The following is a 22,147-nucleotide window of genomic DNA, read 5'->3' on the forward strand; positions in this document are numbered from 1 at the left end:
AAGGGCCTGCCTGCGGAGCCCGCCCCGTGACGTCACTTCCGCGCGCTGCCCCGGATGTTGTTGCCGTGGCCGCGGCCGCAGGACGGGCACGGGCGCGGCGCGGCTCCGGATCCCCACTCCCCCAGAATCGCGCACCGTCCGGCCGGGGGTCGCGGCGTGACGTCAGCACGGTGACGTAACACCAGCCCCCCGCTTCCCCGGCTCGGGGGGGCGGCGGCGGCGGCGAAACCCCCCCAAAACCCCCAACCCCCCCCCGAGACCCCGCCCCAACATGGCGGCGGCGCCGGGGGGCGGGGCCTCGCCGGGGGGCGGGGGCGGAGCCGCGCTGGAGGATGAGTGCGAGGTTGTGCGCGTGCGCGTCAAGGTAAGGGGCGGGTCTTATGTATGGGCGGAGGCTCTACTGGGCGTGGTTATTTCATGGGTGGGGTTAAGGGGCGGAGTCACGCGCCCTCCGACAGCCAATCAGCTCGAGGCGGCGTTGCCGCCTTCGGGTGTAGCGCCGGCGGGAAATTTTCCCGCCTCTCGGGCCACGTGAGGGCCAGCGGCCAATCAGCGTTGCGGGAGGCACGCGGCGTTGCCGTGGTGACGGTGCTGCGCCGCCATGTTGCATCGCCGTGAGGGGCCGGGGCGCTCCGGGACCCCCCGGGACCCTCCCGGGACTCTCTCGGGACCCCCTGACGCTCCTCCCGCAGAAGAACGAGGGGCAGCAGCCGCCCGAGTTCCGCTCGTTCGCCGTGGACCCGCAGATCACGTCGCTGGACGTGCTGCAGCACATCCTGGCCCGGGCCTTTGACCTGCAGGGGTGAGCAGGACCCCCTTTTACCCCCCCCCGGGCCCACCTGGGACTCCCCAGAGCGCCCAGGTGAGCTCACCTGTGCCCCCTCAGGAAGAAAAGCTTCGTTCTGAGCTTCGCAGCGCAGAACGGGCAGGGCCAGGACACCTTTGTGCCTCTGCTGAGCGATGGTGACCTGGCCAACGCCTTCACCTACGCCCGGCCCACCCTGAGGCTGCGCCTGGACGTCAGGAACCCCCCTGACAGTGAGTGACACACCTGGGATACACCTGGGTGGGGGGAGACACACCTGTGACACACCTGGGATACACCTGGGTGGGGGGAGACACACCTGTGACACACCTGGGATACACCTGGGTGGGGGAGACACACCTGGGACACACCTGGGATACACCTGGGTGGGGGAGATACACCTGGGACACACCTGAGATACACCTGGGTGGGGGGAGACACACCTGTGACACACCTGGGATACACCTGGGTGGGGGAGATACACCTGGGACACACCTGGGATACACCTGGGTGGGGGAGACACACCTGGGACACATCTGGGACACTTTCAGACACACTTGGGGTACACCTGGGTGGGTGTAGACACATCTTGGACATACCTTGGATACTCACAGACACACGTGAGACAAACTTAGGTGGGAGAAATCACCTGGGACACACCTGTGTTACACCTGGGACATACCTGGTTGGTGGGGACACATTTGCAATACACCTGAGATCTATGTGGGTAGTTACAGATTTAGCTGGACGCACCTGGGTGGGGCAGGACACATCTGGGGACACACACCTGGGACACTTGGGGGCCTGGGCTGGGTGTTAGGAGATGCTGGGTACCTGGGGGAGCCCAGTGTAGCTCAGGTGTGCGAGGTGGGGCTCCGAGGGGTCTCAGGTACCTGTGGCTCAGGTGTGCTGTCCCCAGGCCCGCTGCTGGAGGACTGGGACATCATCAGCCCGCGGGAGGTGGCGGCGGTCGAGCCGGTCCCCGAGCGCCGCTCGCTGCTGGCGGCGGCCCTGCCCTTCACCCAGGCGCTGCTGGCGCAGGTGAGCACACCTGGCGCAGGTGAGGCACACCTGGAGCGCCCCCCTTGGCTGGAAGCTCGCAGAGAGCTCGTGCTGCTCTCTTGGGCATCCCAGTGCCACCTGTGCCATTCCCACAGGTGGGCCGGACGCTGGCGCGGGCACAGGCGGCCCTGGCGTGGCCCGAGGGGACCCCGGCCGTGTCCCCGCCCCCTCCCCCACCCCCACCCTGCGCCCCCCTGAGCGATGCTGACCTGAGGTCGTACCTGGGCCCAGGTGGGCGCCTGCTGCGGCCCCAGGACCTGCGGCTGCACGTCTTCCACGGCGGCGTCGAGCCCGGCTTGCGCAAGGTGAGAGCCCAGAGCCACACCTGGGACACACCTGGGGGTTGGGGTCACACCTTGGATACATCTGGGGATGGTTCTGATCACACCTGGGGTCCTCTGAGCCACACCTTGGGGTCTTGGGGGTTCTCTGATCTCCCTGAGCCTTACCTGGCAGCTGTGATTGCACCTGAGTCACACCTGGGCTGTCCTGATCTTGGTTGTTGTCACTTCAGCCACACCTGGGGATTTTCAAATCCGTCCTGAAAAACACCTGAGAGTTCCTGCTGTCCCTAACCCCAATTCCCCCTGTGCAGGTGGTCTGGCGTTACCTGCCGAACGTGTTCGTGGTGTCACTGTCAGTGTTACCTGCTGAACGTGTCCCTGGTCCCTCACCTGTCCCCATTCCCCCCCGTACAGGTGGTCTGGCGTTACCTGCAGAACGTGTCCCTGATCCCTCACCTGTCCCCATTCCCCCCCCGTACAGGTGGTCTGGTGTTACCTGCTGAACGTGTCCCTGATCCCTCACCTGTCCCCATTCCCCCCCGTACAGGTGGTCTGGCGTTACCTGTGGAACACGTTCCTGCTCTCACCTGTCCCCATTCCCCCCCGTACAGGTGGTCTGGCGTTACCTGCTGAACGTGTCCCTGATCCCTCACCTGTCCCCATTCCCCCCATACAGGTGGTGTGCTGTTACCTGTGGAACACGTTCCTGCTCTCACCTGTCCCCATTCCCCCCCGTACAGGTGGTCTGGCGTTACCTGCTGAACGTGTTCCCCGCCGGCCTGACGGGCCAGGAGCGCCTGTCCCACCTGCGCCTCAAGGCGGCCGAGTACTCCTCCCTGAAGGTGGCCCTGGCGGCCCGCGCCGCGCCGGCCGAGCTGGCCCAGGTGGCCGCGGCGGTGCGCAAGGACGTGGTGCGCACGGACCGCGCCCACCCGTACTTCGGCGGCCCCGAGGAGGGCCACCCTCACCTGGCGGCGCTGCAGGCGCTGCTGACCACCTTCGCGCTGGGCCACCCGCGCCTGTCCTACTGCCAGGGCATGTCGGACGTGGCGGCGCCGCTGCTGGCCGTGCTGGACGACGAGGCCCAGGCCTTCCTGTGCTTCTGCTCGCTGATGCGCCGCCTGGCGCCGCGCTTCCGCCCCGGCGGCCGCGGGCTGGCCCGAGCCTTCGGCCACCTGCGGCGGCTGCTGCGGCGCGCCGACCCCCCGTTCTGGGCCTTCCTGGCGGCGCGCGGCGCGCACGACCTGCTCTTCTGCTACCGCTGGCTGCTGCTGGAGCTGAAGCGCGAGTTCGCCTTCGAGGACGCGCTCAAGGTGCTGGAGATCACCTGGAGCTCGCTGCCCCCCGCGCCGCCCCCGCCCCCCGAGGGGGTCCCGCTGCTCGGAGCCCCCCTGGGAGCCCGCAGGGCCGGCCGGGGGCTGAGGGAGCGCCGGGGGCTGCGGCCGCGGCCGCCCAGGAGGAGGAGGAGGAGGAGGAAGAACGTGGAGGAGGAGGAACGTGGAGGAGAAGGTGCTGGAGGGGCCACGGAGGGTTCTGGTGGTGGCTTTGGGGGTCTCAAGGGTTCCAGTGATGGCCCTGAGCGTCCCAAGAGCTCCAGCGATGACCCAGGTGGTCCCACGAGCTCCAGTGGTAGCCCTGGGGGTCTCAAGACTTCCAGTGATGGCCCTGAGGGTCCCAAGAGCTCCGGAGATGTCCCCCACAGTCCCAAGATCTCCAGCGAGCTCTTTGAGAGACCCAAGAGCTTCAGCGATGTGCTAGAAGGTTCCAGGGGCATCCAGGAGGGTCCCAAGAGCTCCAGTGATGTCCCCGACTGTCTCAGGGACAGCCAGAAGGGTCCCAAGAGCTTTAAGAACGTTCAGGAAGGTCTTGAGAGCTCCAGCGATGTCCCCAAAGGTCACAAGAGCTCCAGGAAGGTCCAGGGGAGACCCCCCAGGGATGCTGGGGGAGCCCCCGAGGGCTCCAAGCACTCGGAGCCGGGTGGCCCCAGGAAGGTGGAGGAAGGCACCGACGCCCTGGAGATGGACCAGAGACCCCACAGCCTCTGCTGGGGGGCTGGAGAAGACCCCAAAAAAGGACGGGATGACCCCAGAGAGGGACACGATCCAAGACAAGGACGAGATGACCGCAGAAAAGGACGAGGTGGCCCCAGAGAGGGATTTGACGACCCCAAAGAGGGACTCGATGACCCGAGAGGAGGACGAGATGACCCTGGGACGAATCGTGGTGACCCCAGAGAGGTTGATGATGATCTCAGAGAAGGACACAACTTTGGAGAAGGCCACAACCCCCCCAAGGATGCCCACCGTGACCCCAGGGATGGCCACCATGGCCTCAAGGATGGCCGTGATGACCCCAAGGAAGGATGCGATGACCCCAGACACGGCCACGATGACCTCAAGCACGGCCACAACGGCCCCAAGGAAGCACGTGACGACACCAAGCACGGCCACGATGACCTCAAGGATGAGCACCATGACGCCAAGACCACCCACAACAACCCAACCACCCCCGAAGACCCTTGGGGCGGCCGTTGGGCTTGGGAAGACCCTTCCTCTTCCTCCTCCTCCTCCTCCTCGTGCTCCTCGGGCTCCTCCTCCTCGGACGAGGAGGTGACGGTGGAGGACGACGGGGCGCCGCTGCCACCGCCAGAAGAGCTGGGCCAGGGGAACCCGTTCCTGCTCTTCGTGTGCCTGGCCATGCTGCTGGAGCAGCGCGAGGCCGTCATGGCGCGGGCCGGCGACTACAACGAGGTGGCCATGCACTTCGACCGCCTGGTGCGCCGCCACCACCTGCCGCGCGTCCTGCGCCGCGCCAAGGGGCTCTTCGCCAGGTACCTGGAGGGGTGGGGGGCCGCCGCGCCGGGGGGACCCCAAACGGGATCTCCTTCGGGCTAGGGGATGCCCTCAGGAGCCCCGTCGGGGTAGGGGATGTGGGGGGAGAGAGGGTGGGGACATCAAGGCCACCATAGGGAGGTCTGTAGGACAAGGTGGTGACCCCATAGAACATCTCAGGGTGGTCCTGAGGTCATCATGAGAGGCTCCAAAGTCACCAGAGGTCTGTAGGACAAGGTGGTGACCCCATAGAACATCTCTAGGAGGTGCTGAGGTCACTGTTGGCAGCCTTGGACACTGTTGGAATCCATAGGACAATGTGGAGAACCCATAAAACATCTCCCTGAGGTCATCGTTGGGACCTCCTGGTCACACTGTGGGTCTGTAGGTCAAGGTGGTGACCCCATGGAACATCTCAGGGTGGTCCTGAGGTCATCATGAGAGGCTCCAAAGTCACTGGAGGTCTGTAGGACAAGGTGGTGACTCCATAAAACGTGTCAAAGAGGTCCTGAGGTCATCATGAAGGGCTCCAAAGTCACTGGAGATCTTAGGACAAGGTGGTGACCCCATGGAACATCTCAAGGAGGTCCTGAGGTCATCATGAGGAGTTCCAAAGTCACTGGAGGTCTGTAGGACAATGTGGTGACCCCATAGAACATCTCCAGGGACCCCATGATCACTGTGGACGTCTGCAGGACAATGTGGGGACACTGTAAAATGTCCCCTTAAGGCCACTGTGGGGACTCCGAGGTCACTGGAGGTTTGTAGGACAACGTGGTGAGCCCATAGAGGATCTTTAAGAGGTCTTGGGGTCACTGTGGGGACTCTGGTCGCTGTCAGGGTCTGTAGGACAATGTGGGGACCCCATAAAACATCTCCAGGGACCCCAAACCCGTCATGGGGACTGCCGAGTTGAGGGTGAGAACCTGTAGGACGCTGTGGGGACGCCATAAAACATCTCCAGGAGGTCCTGAGGTCACCCTGGGGACATTGGGTCACTGTCAGGGTTTGTAGAACGACGTGGAGACACCATAAAACGTCACCCTGAGGTCACCGTGGGTGTCTGTAGGACACTCTGGGGACCCCACAGACCCCACATGGGGACAGGTGGGTCCTTTTGGGGACCCCAAGGTCACCTCAGGGACTCCCAAGGCCACCTCGGGGACCCCAAGGCCACCACAGGTGCCCAAGGTCACTATGGAGACCCCAAGGCCACCTCAGGGACTCCCAAGGCCACCACAGGGTCCCCAGGGCCACCCTGGGGTCAGCAGGGACCCCCAGACCTCCCCATGACCCCCCCCGTGGCACCAGAGACCCCTCCCAGTATGAACCAGTACAGCCCAGTGCCTCCCTGCTGGGTTCTGCACCACCATGGGACATCCCAGTATAAACCAGTATGAACCAGTATGAACCACTGCAACATCCCGGCTGGGAACTCCTGCATCTGCCTTGCCTTGGGCCGGACCAGTATGGACCAGTATGAACCAGTATGGAGCAGGAAATGGCTGGGAGCCCAACTGGGAGCCCCACGTGCATCGCCTTGTGCCGGACCAGTACAGACCAGTATGGACCAGTACGGACCAGTGCCTTGCCATGGCCTTCAGCCATCCCAGCACGCACCAGTATGGACCAGTATGGACCAGTCCGGCAGCCAAACTGGGAGCTCTTCACCGGCGTGGCCTTGCGTCCTCCCAGCATGGACCAGTATGGACCAGTATGGACCAGTATGGACCAGTACAAACCAGTCCAGAGCTCTCTTCACCCCCGTGGCCTTGCGTGCTCCCAGTACGGACCAGTACAGACCAGTATGGACCGGTAGGGTGCCCCCACTGCTGTGTTGATGCCCATAGGCCTTCTCCCAGTATGGACCAGTACAAACCAGTTCCTGCCCCCCACCCTGGGTGCCTTTTCCCCTCCCCCCCCTTATTTATTGCCCCTCCCCCCCCAATTGGGGGGAGGTCCCGGGGGGTCCCAGAGGTGCCGGAATCGCCAATAAACGATGCCTGTTACTGGTGTGGCTCCCAGTATGGACTGGGAGGGACTGGGAGGGACTGGGGGCTCCCAGTATGAACTGGGAGAGAGTTTGGGGCTCCCAGTATGAACTGGGAAGGGGTTTGGGGCTCCCAGTATGAACTGGGAGGGACTGGGAGAGAGTTTGGGGCTCCCAGTATGAACTGGGAAGGGGTTTGGGGCTCCCAGTATGAACTGGGAAGGGTTTGGGGCTCCCAGTATAGACTGGGAAATGGTTGTGTTGTCCCAGTACGGACTGGGAGGGGTTGGAGGTTCCCAGTATGGACTGGGAAGGGATTTCCCACTCCCAGTATGAACTGGGGAGATCCCAGTGTGAACTGGGAGGGTGTGGGCAGGGGCAGGGCCAGGACTGGGATTTTCCCAGTGTTCCCAGTTCGCTGCCATCGCTGGTTGAGGGTGCTCCCAGTTCCCCTCCCAGTTCCCCTCCCAGTTCCCCTCCCAGCCCCTCAGTCCCCTCCCAGTTCCCCCAGTTCCCCCTCCCAGTTCCCCCAGTCCGGAGGTGACGTCCCCGCCACCTTTGGGTGCTTCCGTCCGGAAGAGGCCTCAGGGGCACCCAGAGATTTTTGGGGGGGCGGCTCCGGGGGGGGGAATTTGGGGTTCCCAGGCGGTTTTTGGGGTTCCTGGGGGAATTTTTGGGATCTCAGGGATTTTTTTGGGGGGTGCTGGGGGAGTTTTGAGGTTCCCAGGGGGATTTTTGGGGGTTCCCAGGGGGGGATATTTGGGGTTCCCAGGGATTTTTTTTTTTGGGGGGGGGGTCCCAAAATTTGGGGATGAGCCGGGGGGGGCGGCAGGGGGGGGACAACGTCCCCTCGGAGCTGCTGGGGGAGCAGGAGAACCTGCGGATCTTCGAGCTGCTGGGCAGGAAATGCGTGGTGAGCAACTGGGGGAACTGGGAGCGACTGGGAGGGACTGGGAAGGGGAACTGGGGGGGGTTTGAGGGAGATTTGGGGGGGTTTAGGGGGGATTTGGGGGGGTTTCGGGTGGGATGGGGAGGATTTCGAGTGTTTGGGAGAAGGAATTTGAGGGACTGGGAGGGAACTGGGAGGGACTGGGAGGGGAACTGGGAGGATCTGTGGGATTTGGGGTGGGATGGGGAGGATCTTGGGGCTTTGGCGGGGGGGAAATTTGGGGTCCTGGGGGGGATTTTTGGGGGTCCTGGGAGGATTTGGGGAAATCTGAGAGGATCTGAGGCTGTAAGGGGGTAAATTCGGGGTCCTGGGAGAGCCATGAGGGAGGTTTGGGGTCCCTGGGCTGGATTTTGGGTTCTGTGGGGCCATTTCTGGGTCCCTGGGATGAATTTTGGGGTCTCTGGTGGGGTTTTGGGGTGCTCTCAGGGGATTTTGGGGACTCAGGGGTCATTTTGCGGTCCCTGGGCTGGATTTTGGATTCTCTGGGGCTGTTTCTGGGTCCCTGGGATAAATTTTGGGGTCTCTGGTGGGGTTTTGGGGTGGTCTCGGGGGATTTTGAGATCTCCAGGTGGATTTTGGGGTCCTTGGGCTGGATTTTGGGGTCTCTGGGGCCATTTTGGGGTCTCTGTGATGAATTCTGGGGTCTCTGGTGGGGTTTTGGGGTGGTCTCGGGAGATTTTGTGATCTCCAGGTGGATTTTTGGGGTCCCTGGGGCCATTTTTGGGTCCCCGGGCTGGATTTTGGGGTGCCCCGTGTCCCCGCAGACCCTGGTGACCGCCGTGGTCCAGCTGGTGGTGGCCGAGCCCGGGGGGGTCCCCGGGGGGGTCCCCGGGGGGGTCCCGGGGGGCTCCTGGAGCCTCCGGGGCTGCGGCGTCGCCTGCCTGGTCCGGGACAGCCCCCGGCGCTCCTACTTCATCCGCATCTTCCGCCTGCCCGTGAGTCTGGGGGGACCCCAAATCCTTCGGGGGGGACCCCAAATTCTTCAGGGGGGTGGAACCCAAATCCTTTGCGGGGTGGAACCCAAATCCTTTGGGGTGGGGTCCCCAAAATCCAGAGGGGTGGGTCCCAGCACAACCCTTGCTGCTTCCAGTTCATCGTCCTCTTATTTGGGGGGGGGTTCCAAATCCTGGGGGAGACCCCAGATCCTTGGGGTGAGGTCCCCAAAACCCTGGGGGTCCCCTAAAATCCTGGGGGGGGTGGGCTCAGGACAGCCCCTGGTGCTTCTACTTCATCACCCCTCTCTTGAGGAGGGGTCCCCAAATTCTGGAGGGGACCCCACATCCTGATGGTGACCTCAAATCCTTTGGGGGGGGGGGGTGGATCCCAAATCCTTGGGGGGTCCCCAAATCCTGGTTGGGAATCCCCAAAATTCCGGGATGGGGGGAGATGAAGGGGTTGGGGTTGGGTGGGGAGCCCCTGAGGGGTTTTGGGGGGTCCCTGTGGGGGTTTTGGGGGGTTCCCAGAGGTTTTGGGGTCCCTGAGGGGTTTTGGGGGGTTCCCAGAGGTTTTGGGGTCCCTGAGGGGGTTTTGGGGGGTCCCCAGGAGGGTCCCTGACCCCAAATCCCCCCCCCAGGCCGGGGAGCTGTGGTGGGAGCAGGAGCTGCAGGGGGGGATGGGCTACAAGACCCCCACCCCCTTTTTCCACACCTTCGTCAGCCACGTGAGTGGGCGGGGCCGGGGGCGGGGCCAAGGGAGGGCGTGGCTTTGGGTGTGGCTATTTTTGGGTGGAGTCAGTGGGCGGAACATTGGAAATGTGGGTGGGGTCAGTGGGCGTGGCTGGGGTGACAATGGTCGGGTGGGAAGAGCCATTATGGGTGTGGCAAAGGGGGAGGGGCTTAATGGGTGTGGCTGGGAGGGGTGGAGCCAAGGGAATGCAGGGCTGTGGGCGGGGCCAATCTGGATTGGGGCTGTTGTGTAGATCAAGTGGGTGTGGCCAAACTATGGGTGTGGTCATATCGATGTGGGTGTGGCCTGTGCGCAATATTTGGGACATAACCATATAAGGGAAAGGGGTGTGGCTACCAGTGGGTGTGGCCTTTAATAGGCAGGGTCAACCACACATAACCATATAAGGGAAATGGGTGTGGTGGTTGCCAGTGATGGGTGTGGCCAACAGGATGTTGCCATATAAGGGAAAGTGGGTGTGGTGTGGGCAAATGGGCGTGGCCTGGGTGCCCACGGCCGCTCCTGATTGGCTCAGGAGGGGTGGGCGGGGCTGAACTTCGCGTCGGAGGCCGAGGCCGCGACGTTCGAGGGCCGGGTCCAGGAGAGGCTGCGGCGGCGGCAGCAGCGGAGCGGTGAGAGACCCCTCCCCAAAATGCACCTGGGAACCCCCAAAATGCACCTGGGAACCCCCAAAATGTATCTGTGAACCCCAAAATCCACCTGGGAACCCCCAAAATGTATCTGTGAACCCCAGAATGCACCTGGGGATCTCCAAAATACACCTGGGGAGCTCCAAAACTCACCTGGGACCCCCAAAATGTATCTATGAACCCTAAAATGCACCTGGGGACCTCCAAAATGTACCTGGGAAGCCTCGAAATGCACCTGGGAATGCCCAAAAAGAATCTGGGGACCTCCAAAATGTATCTGGGAACCTTCAAAATACACCTGGGGAGATCCAAAACTCACCTGGGACCCCCAAAATGTATCTATGAACCCTAAAATGCACCTGGGGACCTCCAAAATGTACCTGGGAAGCCTCGAAATGCACCTGGGAATGCCCAAAAAGAATCTGGGGACCTCCAAAATGTATCTGGGAACCTTCAAAATACACCTGGGGAGATCCAAAACTCACCTGGGACCCCCAAAATGTATCTATGAACCCTAAAATGCACCTGGGGACCTCCAAAATGTACCTGGGAAGCCTCGAAATGCACCTGGGAATGCCCAAAAAGAATCTGGGGACCTCCAAAATGTATCTGGGAACCTTCAAAATACACCTGGGGAGATCCAAAACTCACCTGGGACCCCCAAAATGTATCTATGAACCACAAAGTGCACCTGGGGACCTCCAAAATGTACCTGGGAAGCCCAAAATGTACCTGGGAACCTTCAAAATACACCTGAGGATCCCCAAAATCCTGTTGGGACCCCCAAAGTGTATCTATGAACCCCAAAATGCACCTGGGGACCTCCAAAATGCATCTGGGAAGCCTCAAAATGCACCTGAGAATGCCCAAAATTAATCTAGGGATCTCTAAAATGCACCTGGGAATGCCCAAAATACACTCAGGATCCCTGAAATGCATCTGAGGAACTTAAAAAAGCACCTGGGAACCTCCAACATACACCTGGCGACCCCCAAAATACACCTGGCGACCCCCAAAATACACCTGGGGACCCCCAAAATACACCTGGGAACCCCAGAATGTACCTGGGACACCCAAAATGCCCCTGAGAACCCCAAAGCTGCAGCAGGACGCTCCCAAACCCCCCTTGGAACGCCTCAAATCCACCGGGGACTCCCAAAAAAATCCTTTGGGCATCCCCCAAAAAATCTCCTGACACCCCCAAAGCTCCTCTGACCCCCCCCCCCCGTTTTTCTCCCCCCACAGAGAAGCAGCTGCTGCCCCCTCCCCCACCCCCCGGCCATGGTGAGTCCTGACCCCCCCCGGGGGGATTTTTGGGGGGTTTTGGGGTCACTGGGGGGGTCCTCACTCCCATTGACCCTCCCTGTGCCCCCTCCAGAGCGTCGGGGGAGCCTCCCCAGGACCCCCAACCCTGATGGTGAGTGGTGGGGGGGGGGGGTGTCCCCTGCCCCATTTTGGGGGGTCCTGCCCCATTTTGGGGGGGTCCTGCCCCATTTTGGGGGGTCCTGCCCTATTTGGGGGTGTCCTGTTTCATTTGGGGGGGCTTGGCGAGCGCTCAGAAGGGAATTTGGGGGGGAATTCGGGGTCTCTGGGGTGGTTTTGGGGTCTTTGGTAGGGTGGGGATCTCTGGGGGGCTGTAGGGCAGTTTGGGGTGGGATTTTGGGGGTCTTTGGGGTAATCTTGGGGTGCCTGGGAGGGGTTTTGGGCTCTCAGGAAGGGTTTGGGGTCTCTAGGGTGGGGTTGAGGTTGTTGGGGTGTTGTAGGGTGGTTTGGGGGGGGTCTTTGGGGCAGGTTTGGGGTCTCTGGGGGGGATTTTGGGGTCTCTGGGGGTGGTTTTGGGGTTCTCCCCATAATGGGGGGGTCCCATAACGATTTTTTCCCCCTCCCCAGGCCCCCCCATCCCGGCCGTGCCCATCCCCAACCCCGACATCACCCCCAGCCGGTACCGGGGGCTGCCCAGCCCCCCCTCGGGACCCTCCCCCACCTCGGGACCCCCCCCTGCAGCCGGGACCCCCCCCGGGGAACAGAAAAAGGGGAGGGGGCGCAAGAAAATCTCCAAGGCCGATATCGGGGTCCCCTCCGGATTCAAGTGGGTCTGGGGGGGGGGGATTTGGGGTCTGGGGGGGGATTTGGGGGATTTGGGGGGGATTTGGGGTGGGGGGATTTGGGGTGGGTGGGGGGAGATTTGGGGGGCGTTTCTTGGGGGGTTTTGGGGTCTCGGGGGGGGTTGTAAAGTGGTTTTTTTTGGGGGGGGGGTCTCCAGGGAGGTTTTGGGGTCTGTGGGGTTCAGGGGGGGATCCGTGGGGTCACGGTGGGGGGGGGGTCTCACCTCTCTCCCCCCCCCCCCCCCCCCCAGGCACGTCGGTCACATCGGGTGGGACCCCAATGGTGGCTTCGATGTAGGTGACACCTCCCCCGCTGTGTCCCCCCCGTGTGGGGGACAGTGACCCCTGGGGTGACCCCACAGCGGGGACAGGGGGTGACAGGAGGTGACAGGAGGGACAGGAGGGGACAGGAGGTGACAGGAGGGACAGGAGGGGACAGGAGGGACAGGAGGTGACAGGAGGGACAGGAGGTGACAGGGGTGACAGGAGGGACAGGGGGTGACAGGAGGTGACAGGAGGGACAGGAGGTGACAGGGGTGACAGGAGGGACAGGAGGGACAGGGGGGACAGGAGGTGACAGGGGGTGACAGGGGTGACAGGGGGTGACAGGAGGGACAGGAGGTGACAGGAGGGACAGGAGGGACAGGAGGGACAGGAGGGACAGGGGGTGACAGGAGGTGACAGGAGGGACAGGAGGTGACAGGAGGGACAGGGGGTGACAGGAGGTGACAGGAGGGACAGGAGGTGACAGGAGGGACAGGGGGTGACAGGAGGTGACAGGAGGGACAGGAGGGACAGGGGGTGACAGGAGGGACAGGGGGTGACAGGAGGGACAGGAGATGACAGGGGGTGACAGGAGGTGACAGGAGGGACAGGAGGGGACAGGAGGGACAGGAGGTGACAGGGGGTGACAGGGGGTGACAGGAGGTGACAGGAGGGACAGGAGGTGACAGGAGGGACAGGGGGTGACAGGAGGTGACAGGGGGTGACAGGAGGTGACAGGAGGTGACAGGAGGGACAGGGGGTGACAGGAGGTGACAGGAGGGGACAGGAGGTGACAGGAGGGACAGGAGGGACAGGGGGTGACAGGAGGGGACAGGGGGTGACAGGAGGTGACAGGAGGTGACAGGGGTGACAGGAGGGACAGGAGGGACAGGAGGGACAGGAGGGACAGGGGGTGACAGGGGGGACAGGAGGGACAGGAGGTGACCCCATGGAGGGTGACAATGACCCCGTGGGGTGACAGTGACCCCATGGAGGGTGACAGTGACCCCATGGAGGGTGACAGTGACCCCATGGATGGTGACAGTGACCCCATGGAGGGTGACCGTGACCCCGTGGGGTGGCAGTGACCCCATGGATGGTGACAATGACCCCATGGATGGTGACAGTGACCCCATGGAGGGTGACAGTGACCCCGTGGGGTGACAGTGACCCCATGGATGGTGACAGTGACCCCGTGGGGTGGCAGTGACCCCTCGGCGTGTGACTGTGCCCTGTCCTGTCCCAGCTGGCGGCCCTGGACCCCGCCCTGCGGTCCCTCTTCGCCCAGGCCGGGATCAGCGAGCGCCACTTGGCCGACGCCGAGACCTCGCGGCTGATCCACGACTTCATCGAGCGCCAGGGGGGGCTGCAGGCCGTGCGCGAGGAGATGCGGCGCCAGGGTGGGCACCTGGGGGCACCTGGGGGCACCTGGGCACACCTGGGGGCACCTGGGGACAGCTGGGGGCTCCTGGGGACACCTGGGGGGGCACCTGGGCACACCTGGGGGCACCTGGGCACACCTGGGGACACCTGGGGGGGCACCTGGGCACACCTGGGGACACCTGGGGGGCACCTGGGGACACCTGGGCACACCTGGGGGAGCACCTGGGCACACCTAGGGACAGCTGGGGACAGCTGGGAACAGCTGGGAACAGCTGGGGGCTCCTGGGGACACCTGGGAGGGATCTGGGGACACCTGGGGGGCACCTGAGAACAGCTGGGGGCTCCTGGAGACACCTGGGAGCACCTGGGAATAGCTGGGGGCACCTGGGGGCTCCTGGAGACACCTGGGAGGGATCTGGGGACACCTGGGGGGGGCACCTGGGCACACCTGGGAGCACCTGGGAATAGCTGGGGGCACCTGGGGGCTCCTGGAGACACCTGGGAGGGATCTGGGGACACCTGGGGGGCACCTGGGGACAGCTGGGGGCTCCTGGAGACACCTGGGAGGGATCTGGGGGCACCTGGGGGGGCTCCTGGAGAGCACCTGGGCACACCTGGGGGGACCTGGGCACACCTGGGGGGCAGCTGGGCACACCTGGGCACACCTGGGAGGGACCTGGGGATATCTGGGAGGCACCCAGGGACACCTGGGGGGCACCTGGGGGCAACTCTGTGCCCCCTCTGACCCCTCCCCCTCCTCTCTCCTCCCCCAGGACCGCCCCCTCCCCCACCGGGCCGTGGGAGCCCCGCCCCTCCCCCCCGCCCCTCCCCCCCCCCTCCGGCCGCTCCCGCTCGGGGGTCCCGGCCCCTCCCCCACCCCGCGCCGGCCCCGCCCCTCCCCCGGCCCCGCCCCCTCAGCGAGGCCCCGCCCTTCCCCCGCGAGGCCCCGCCCCCTCCGGAGCGGCCGCTCCTCCCCCTCCCCCCCCTCCGCCTCCCCCTCCCCCCTCCGGGGGCGCCCCCCCCGCGACCCCCCCGGGCCGGGGGGCGCTGCTGGACCAGATCCGCCAGGGGGTGACGCTCAACAAGGTCGGGGACCCCGAAAAACGGGGAGGGGACCCCAAAAATGGGGGGTGGGACCCCAAAAAGGTGGGGGTGGGACCCCAAAAATGGCGGGGGGGGGGGGGGTGGTGGGAGCCCAAGAATGGGGGAGGCAGCCCAAAAATGGGGGTGGGAGTCCAAAATGGGGGAGGGGGGGGTGTCCAAGGTGCGGGGGGGTCCCGTGACCTTTGGGGGACCCCGTGGGATGGGGGAGGGCTCTTCCATGCCCCTTTGTTGTGGGTGGGTGGTCTCGTTATCATTTCGGGGGGGGGGGGGGGGGGGCGCTCCTCTGACCTTTTGATGTATCTGTGGGGGAGGGGCTGGGGGGGGGAGGGTCCTGCCTGACCCCTCCCCGTTTTCCCACTCCCTCCCCCCCCCCTCCCAGACCCCTGAGACCCCCGAGGTGGGCGCGGGCCCCGGCGCGGGGGGGCTCGTGGGGGCCCTGATGGACGTGATGCAGAAGCGAAGCCGCGTCATCCATTCCTCGGGTGAGACCCCCCCCCCAAAAAAAAAACCAAAACCCAAAACCCCCAAAATCCCCCCAAAAACCCCTGACCCCCCCCTTGTCACCCCCCAGATGAAGGCACAGCCAGCGAGGAGGAGGAGGATGATGATGAATGGGACAATTGAGACCCCCCCCCTGCACCCCCCGCTTCTAAAGACGCCCCCAGACCCAAAATGTGCCTCCCCGACCCCTCCCCCACCCCGTCTGTGCCCCTCCCCCAGCTCGGGGGGGGGAGGGGCACCGGCTTTTCCTGCCCCCCCCTCTTTCCATCCCATCCCAATTTCCCCCCCCCCGCTTGTGCCCCCCTCCCCCACCCCCGCAGAACCAAATAAACGCGGGAGTCACGTGACCACTCGCCTCATTAGTTCATTAATTAATTACCGTTTAATGAGCCCGGATCGAGGAGGGGAAGCGGGCGGGGAGGAGCTCGGAGGGGATCCCGGCGCTTCCAGCGGCTCCGAGCCGGGAAAACCGCGGGGAAATTGGGGAAAAAACGGCGGAATTCGGGATCGGCGCCCTGCGCGGGGGCTGCTGGGAGCGATATGCAAATGAGGCAGCGCCGCGGCCAATGGAAACCGGTCAATTCATGCCGGTATGTAAATGAAGCATCGCGGGCGCTGCTGGGAGTGATATGCAAATCAATCAACGCTACGAGCAATGGCGGGATCAGATATTATGCAAACGAAGCAGCGCGGCGGCCAATAGAGAACGGGCGGGAAGCTGTCAGTATGCAAATAAATCACCGCGTCAGCCAATGGAAGGCGCGCAGCCAGCTGTCAGTATGCAAATCAGCCGCCGGGGCAGCCAATGGGCGCTGGGCGCGGGCGGAGGAAGCCCCGCCCCTCGCGCTGCCCGCCGGGCGGAAGCGGCGCCAGAAAAAAAAAGGAAAAAGGCGGAAAAAGACAAAAAAAAAGCGGCGGCGGCTGAAAATGGCGGAAAATTTAAAAGGTGGCGCGAGCGGGGCGGGCCCGAGGGGTGTCCGAGGGAGCGTGAGGGGGAAAACAGGGGCGGGGGGCGCTCTGAGGGGACGGCGCCGCTTCCCGCGCGCGGCCGTTGGCGCCTGAGGGAAGGGGGGGGGGGAAGTGGCGGGAACGCGCGGGGGGGGAGGGGAGCGTGTGAGGGAGTGGGGGGGGGGGGGCGCTGTCCTGTCCCCAAAATTCCCACCCCCCCCCAGTGTCCCCCTCACCCACCCGGTGTCCACCCCACTGTGTTGCCGCTGTCGTGCGGTCGCGACAGCGCGAGCGGTGCCGAGGGGGGGGGGGGCTGCGTGAGGTTGGGGTTGGGGGGGGCTGTGGTGTCACCTGTCCCCTCACGACCCCCCCCCACTCCGGTGTGTCCCCTCCCCTCGGTGACAGCCCCAGAGTGCTCCGTGTGCTGCATGTCGCGACAGCGCCAGCGGTGCGGGTGGGCTCGGGGCGGGGGGGGCTGTGTAAGGTGAAGGGGGGGGGCTGTGTGAGGTGAAGGGGGGGGGGCTGTGGTGTCACCTGTCCCCTCACGACCCCCCCCACCCCCCCGTGTGTCCCCTCCCCTCGGTGGCGCCCGCAGAGTGCTCCGTGTGCTGCCTGTCGCCGTGGTCGCGGCTGCAGGAGCTGTGCCGGCTGCAGCGCGTGCGGTGCCGCGCCCTCGGTGTCACCCGCCGCAACATCGGCGACTTCGAGGTGGAGCTGCTGTGCGACTACCGGCGAGTGCGGGTGAGGGGCGCGGGACCCCCGGGTGGGACCCCCGAACCGCGGCCCCCAAACTGGGAACTGACCCAGGACCCCCAAACCGAGATCCCCCCCGAACTGGGACCCCCACAGACACCGGGACCCCCGAACCGCGGCCCCCAAACTGGGAACTGACCCAGGACCCCCAAACTGAGATCGCCCCCCGAACCGGGACCCCCACAAACACCGGGACCCCCGACCCCCAAACTGGGAACTGACCCAGGACCCCCAAGCCGAGATCCCCCCCGAACTGGGACCCCCACAGACACCGGGACCCCCGAACCGCGGCCCCCAAACTGGGAACTGACCCAGGACCCCCAAACTGAGATCGCCCCCCGAACCGGGACCCCCACAGACGCTGGGAACACAGCCAGGACCCCCAAACCAGGAACTGCCCTGAGACCCCCACACTGGACAGCAGACTGGGACCCCCAAACCCAGAATTGGCCCAGGACCCCCCCACCGGGCACTGCCGGATCCCCTGGGGGCAAACGGGGCCACTCTGGTGACCCCAGGACCCCCCTGGTGACCCCAGGACCCCCCTGACCTCGTGAGCCCCCACAGGGAATTTGGGGTCTCCTTTAAGGTCCCCCAACTTCCTTTGACACCCCAAGAACCTCTGACCCTGTTGGGCCCCAAAGGGTCCCTTGGACATTGGGGTCACTCCAGGACCCCCCAGACCTCGTGAGACCCCAAAGGAGCCCCACACTGGGGTCACTCCAGGAACCCCCTGACCCAAAGAAGCCCCACAGGGTCCCTGGACATTGGGGTTATTCCAGGACCCCCCAGACCTTGTGAGACCCCCCTGGACCCCCCCAGATTCCTTGGTCCCTCCTGACCTTATGAGACCCCACAGGGTCTCTGGACATTGGGGTCACTCCAAGACCCCCCTGACCCTATTAGACCCCCAAGGACCCCCACACTGGGGTCACTCCAGGACCCCCCAGACCTCGTGAGACGCCCTGGACCCCCCCAGATTCCTTGGTCCCTCCTGACCCTATTAGACCCCAAAGGACCCCCACACTGGGGTCACTCCAGGACCCCCCAGACCTCGTGAGACCCCTGGATTCCCCCAGATTCCCGAGTCCCTCCTGACCTCGTGAGACCCCACAGTGTCTCCAAACCTTGGGGGGGTCGCTCCAGGACCCCCCCAAACCTTTTGAATCCCCACACGGAGGCAGGGGGGGGATCCCCACTGCCCACCCCCTACCCTTAACCCCCCGTTATCCCCCCCCCCCCCGCCCCGCCCAGGACGAGGAGTTCTACCTGGTGAAGTGGCGCGGTTACCCCTCCTCCGCCAACACCTGGGAGCCGCGCCGCAACCTGCGCTGCCGCGGGCTGCTGCAGCAGCTGCACGCCGACCTGGCCCGAGCCCCGGGCGGGCCGGCGCGGCCGGGCCCCCGCGGGCTCCCGGCGCGCGCCGTGTCCTACCTGGCGCAGAAGGCGGAGCAGCGGCGGGCGCTGCGGCGCTGGGAGCGCCACCTGAACCGCACGCGCAGCCACCGCGGCCGCATCGCCGTGGAGAACGAGGTGGACCTGCACGGCCCGCCCCGCGACTTCGTCTACGTCAACGAGTACAAGGTGGGCGCGGGCGTGGCGCTGACCCCCGTGGCGGCCGGCTGCGAGTGCCGGGACTGCCTGGCCGAGGCCACGCTGGCCGGGGGCTGCTGCCCGGGCGCGTCGCACAACAGGTTCGCCTACAACGAGGCCGGGCAGGTGCGGATCCGGGCGGGGCTGCCCATCTACGAGTGCAACTCGCGCTGCCGCTGCGGCGCCGAGTGCCCCAACCGCGTGGTGCAGCGCGGCATCCGCTACGACCTGTGCATCTTCCGCACCGGCGACGGGCGCGGCTGGGGCGTGCGCACGCTGCAGCGCATCCGCAAGAACTCCTTCGTCATGGAGTACGTGGGCGAGGTGAGTGGGACAGGTGTGTGACACGGCACAGGTGTGTGACAGGTGTGATACAGGTGTGTGTCAGGGCGTGCGCACGCTGCAGCGCATCCGCAAGAACTCCTTCGTCATGGAGTACGTGGGCGAGGTGAGTGGCACAGGTGTGTGTGACACGGCACAGGTGTGTGACAGGTGTGATACAGGTGTGTGTGACAGGTGTGATACAGGTGTGTGTGACACAGCACAGGTGTGTGTGTCAGGGCGTGCGCACGCTGCAGCGCATCCGCAAGAACTCCTTCGTCATGGAGTACGTGGGCGAGGTGAGTGGCACAGGTGTGTGACACAGCACAGGTGTGTGACACGGCACAGGTGTGTGACACGGCACAGGTGTGTGTGACAAGTGTGATTGATACAGGTGTGTGTGACACAGTACAGGTGTGTAACACAGCACAGGTGTGTGACAGGTGTGATACAGGTGTGTGTGACAGCACAGGTGTGTGACAGCACAGGTGTGTGACAGGTGTGATACAGGTGTGTGTGACAGCACAGGTGTGTGACAGGTGTGATACAGGTGTGTGTGACAGCACAGGTGTGTGATAGGTGTGATAAAGTACAGCTGTGTGTGATACAGTACAGGTGTGATTGATACAGGTGTGTGTGACACAGCACAGGTGTGTGACAGCACAGGTGTGTGACAGGTGTGACACAGCACAGGTGTGTGACAGCACAGGTGTGTGACAGGTGTGACACAGCACAGGTGTGTGACAGCACAGGTGTGTGACAGGTGTGACACAGCACAGGTGTGTGACAGAGCATGCACACGCTGCAGCGCATCTGCTGAAGAGCTCCTTCGTCATGGAGCACGTGGGGAAGGTGAGCTCAGGTGTGTCACAGGTGTAGGACAGGTGTGGTACAGGTGTGACATGGTGCACGTGTGAGGCACTACAGGTGAGCCCCAGGTGTGACAGGTGTGTCCCTGCCCCAGATCATCACCTCGGAGGAGGCGGAGCGCCGGGGACAGGTGTACGACCGCCAGGGCGCCACGTACCTGTTCGACCTGGACTACGTGGAGGACGTGTACACCGTGGACGCCGCCCACTATGGCAACATCTCGCACTTCGTCAACCACAGCGTGAGTGCGGCTTACCTGGCCTCAGGTGTGGGCTTACCTGGGTTCACCTGGCCTCAGGTGTGGGCTTACCTGGCCTCAGGTGGGCTTACCTGGGCTCAGGTGGGGTGGGGGTTTACCTGGGCTCAGGTGGGTTTACCTGCCCACAGGTGGGGGTTTACCTGGCCTCAGGTGGGCTTACCTGCCCACAGGTGGGGGTTTACCTGGCCTCAGGTGGGGCTCTACCTGCCCACAGGTGGGGGTTTACCTGGCCTCAGGTGGGGCTCTACCTGCTCACAGCTGGGCCTTTACCTGTGCAGAGCTGTGGCCTTACCTGCCTTGTGGGTGGAACTTCCAGCACCTTTCTCCCCAGGTGTGGGTGGGTCTCAGCTGTTGGGGTGGGGCTCACCTGGGGGGTGTGTCTCACCTGCCGGGCGGGGCAGTGTGACCCCAACCTGCAGGTGTACAACGTGTTCATCGAGAACCTGGACCAGCGCCTGCCCCGCATCGCCCTGTTTGCCACCAGGCCCATCCGGGCAGGGGAGGAGCTCACCTTCGACTACAACATGCACGGTACCTGGCACACCTGTACCTGTCACACCTGTACCTGTCACACACCTGTCCCTGGCACACCTGTACCTGTCACACCTGTCCCTGTCACACCTGTCCCTGGCACACCTGTACCTGTCACACCTGTACCTGTCACACCTGTCCCTGGCACACACCTGTACCTGGCACACCTGTCCCTGGCACACCTGTCCCTGTCACACCTGTACCTGTCACACCTGTCCCTGGCACACCTGTACCTGTTACACCTGTACCTGTCACACCTGTCCATGTCACACCTGTACCTGTCACACCTGTCCATGTCACACACCTGTACCTGTCACATACCTGTACCTGTCACACACCTGTTTCACCTGTCCATGTAACACACCTGTGCCTGTCACACACCTGTCACACCTGTCCATGTAACACACCTGTACCTGTCACATACCTGTACCTGTCACACACCTGTCCATGTCACACCTGTACCTGTCACACCTGTCCCTGGCACGCACCTGTCACACCTGTCCATGTCACACATCTGTACCTGTCACACACCTGTCCTTACCTGTCACACACCTGTCTTGCACAGACCTCCCTCCCCTCAGCCCACCCTGCACTGTGGGGTCGGTGGAAGGGTCAGGGTCACACCTGGGGGGGGTCCAGGCCATACCTGGGGGGCTCAGGTACACACCTGTGGGGTTCCTGACCACACCTGGGTGAGTCAGGGCCACACCTGAGGGGGTCAGGGTCACACCTGGAGGGTTCCTAGCCACACCTGGGGGTTTCTGGCCACACCTGAGGGAGTCAGAGCCACACCTGGGGGGTGCAGGCTGTACCTGGGGGGTTCCTGGCCACACCTGGGTGGGTCCTGGCCACACCTGGGCGCTGCCAGGTGTTGCTGAGCACACCTTTCCCCGCAGTGGACCCCGTGGACGCCGAGAGCACCCGCATGGACTCCAACTTCGGGCTGGTGGGGGGGTCCCTGGGGGGCTCCCCCCGCGCCCGCGGCCGCATCGAGTGCAAGTGCGGGGCGGCCTCGTGCCGCAAGTTCCTGTTCTGAAACACCTGGGCCGCACCTGGGCCACACCCACCGCACACCTGGGCCACGCCTCCACTGCCGCCCGCAGCGCCCCGGGGGGGTTTGGGCTGTTCTGAGGGGATCGGGGGGGGGTCCAGGTGGGGTTTTGGGGGGGGGGTCTGAGGGGTTCTGCGGATCCAGGTGTGTTCTGGGGGGGCTCCAGGTGTGCTGGAGGTGCCACGCCATGACCTGAGGTCGTTTTGGGGTGGTCCAAGAGGGGATTTG

At 64.3% G+C, this 22,147-nt stretch overlaps 3 protein-coding genes across 4 annotated transcripts; all 3 read left to right on the forward strand.

Annotated features, from left to right (window-relative positions):
• Positions 1 to 65: 65 nt before the first annotated feature.
• Positions 66 to 6,991, forward strand: TBC1D25 (TBC1 domain family member 25). 2 transcript variants are annotated; one of them, XR_008435264.1, is made up of 7 exons: positions 66 to 364; positions 693 to 802; positions 887 to 1,038; positions 1,725 to 1,846; positions 1,963 to 2,172; positions 2,892 to 6,113; positions 6,174 to 6,991. XR_008435264.1 is itself a non-coding variant. In XM_053967963.1 (6 exons), the coding sequence occupies exons 1-6, from the start codon at positions 272 to 274 to the stop codon at positions 5,043 to 5,045; spliced, it is 2,841 nt and encodes a 946-aa protein (XP_053823938.1). In that variant the 5' UTR covers positions 66 to 271; the 3' UTR covers positions 5,046 to 6,991. The 2 variants fall into 2 exon arrangements, 1 of the variants encoding a protein (XP_053823938.1); XM_053967963.1 differs by having other exon boundaries at positions 2,892 to 6,991.
• Positions 6,992 to 7,778: 787 nt separating this feature from the next.
• Positions 7,779 to 15,940, forward strand: WAS (WASP actin nucleation promoting factor). The gene is given in 13 exon segments (XM_053968134.1): positions 7,779 to 7,885; positions 8,686 to 8,856; positions 9,495 to 9,581; positions 10,122 to 10,218; positions 11,482 to 11,520; positions 11,615 to 11,653; positions 12,127 to 12,325; positions 12,593 to 12,635; positions 13,852 to 14,005; positions 14,762 to 14,838; positions 14,841 to 15,074; positions 15,472 to 15,574; positions 15,664 to 15,940. Coding segments are annotated over 13 exon segments (1,398 nt in total). The 5' UTR covers positions 7,779 to 7,783; the 3' UTR covers positions 15,717 to 15,940.
• Positions 15,941 to 15,989: 49 nt separating this feature from the next.
• SUV39H1 (SUV39H1 histone lysine methyltransferase) lies at positions 15,990 to 21,929 on the forward strand. The gene is made up of 6 exons (XM_053968144.1): positions 15,990 to 16,539; positions 17,137 to 17,282; positions 18,549 to 19,211; positions 20,173 to 20,319; positions 20,739 to 20,868; positions 21,765 to 21,929. The coding sequence occupies exons 1-6, from the start codon at positions 16,134 to 16,136 to the stop codon at positions 21,902 to 21,904; spliced, it is 1,632 nt and encodes a 543-aa protein (XP_053824119.1). The 5' UTR covers positions 15,990 to 16,133; the 3' UTR covers positions 21,905 to 21,929.
• Positions 21,930 to 22,147: the final 218 nt, after the last annotated feature.

The sequence above is a fragment of the Vidua chalybeata genome, chromosome 32, assembly GCF_026979565.1.
Source record: "Vidua chalybeata isolate OUT-0048 chromosome 32, bVidCha1 merged haplotype, whole genome shotgun sequence".
NCBI lineage: Eukaryota > Metazoa > Chordata > Aves > Passeriformes > Viduidae > Vidua > Vidua chalybeata.

Bases quoted from the DNA above. Each gene is read 5' to 3' on its own strand.
- TBC1D25 (XM_053967963.1), top strand. From the start codon at position 272: ATGGCGGCGGCGCCGGGGGGCGGGGCCTCGCCGGGGGGCGGGGGCGGA. The intron at 803-886 runs GTGAGCAGGACC...GTGCCCCCTCAG, and splicing joins CGGGCCTTTGACCTGCAGGG to GAAGAAAAGCTTCGTTCTGA. The intron at 1,847-1,962 runs GTGAGCACACCT...CCATTCCCACAG, and splicing joins CCCAGGCGCTGCTGGCGCAG to GTGGGCCGGACGCTGGCGCG.
- SUV39H1 (XM_053968144.1), top strand. From the start codon at position 16,134: ATGCAAATGAGGCAGCGCCGCGGCCAATGGAAACCGGTCAATTCATGC. The intron at 20,320-20,738 runs GTGAGTGCGGCT...CGGGCGGGGCAG, and splicing joins CGCACTTCGTCAACCACAGC to TGTGACCCCAACCTGCAGGT. The intron at 20,869-21,764 runs GTACCTGGCACA...CTTTCCCCGCAG, and splicing joins CTTCGACTACAACATGCACG to TGGACCCCGTGGACGCCGAG.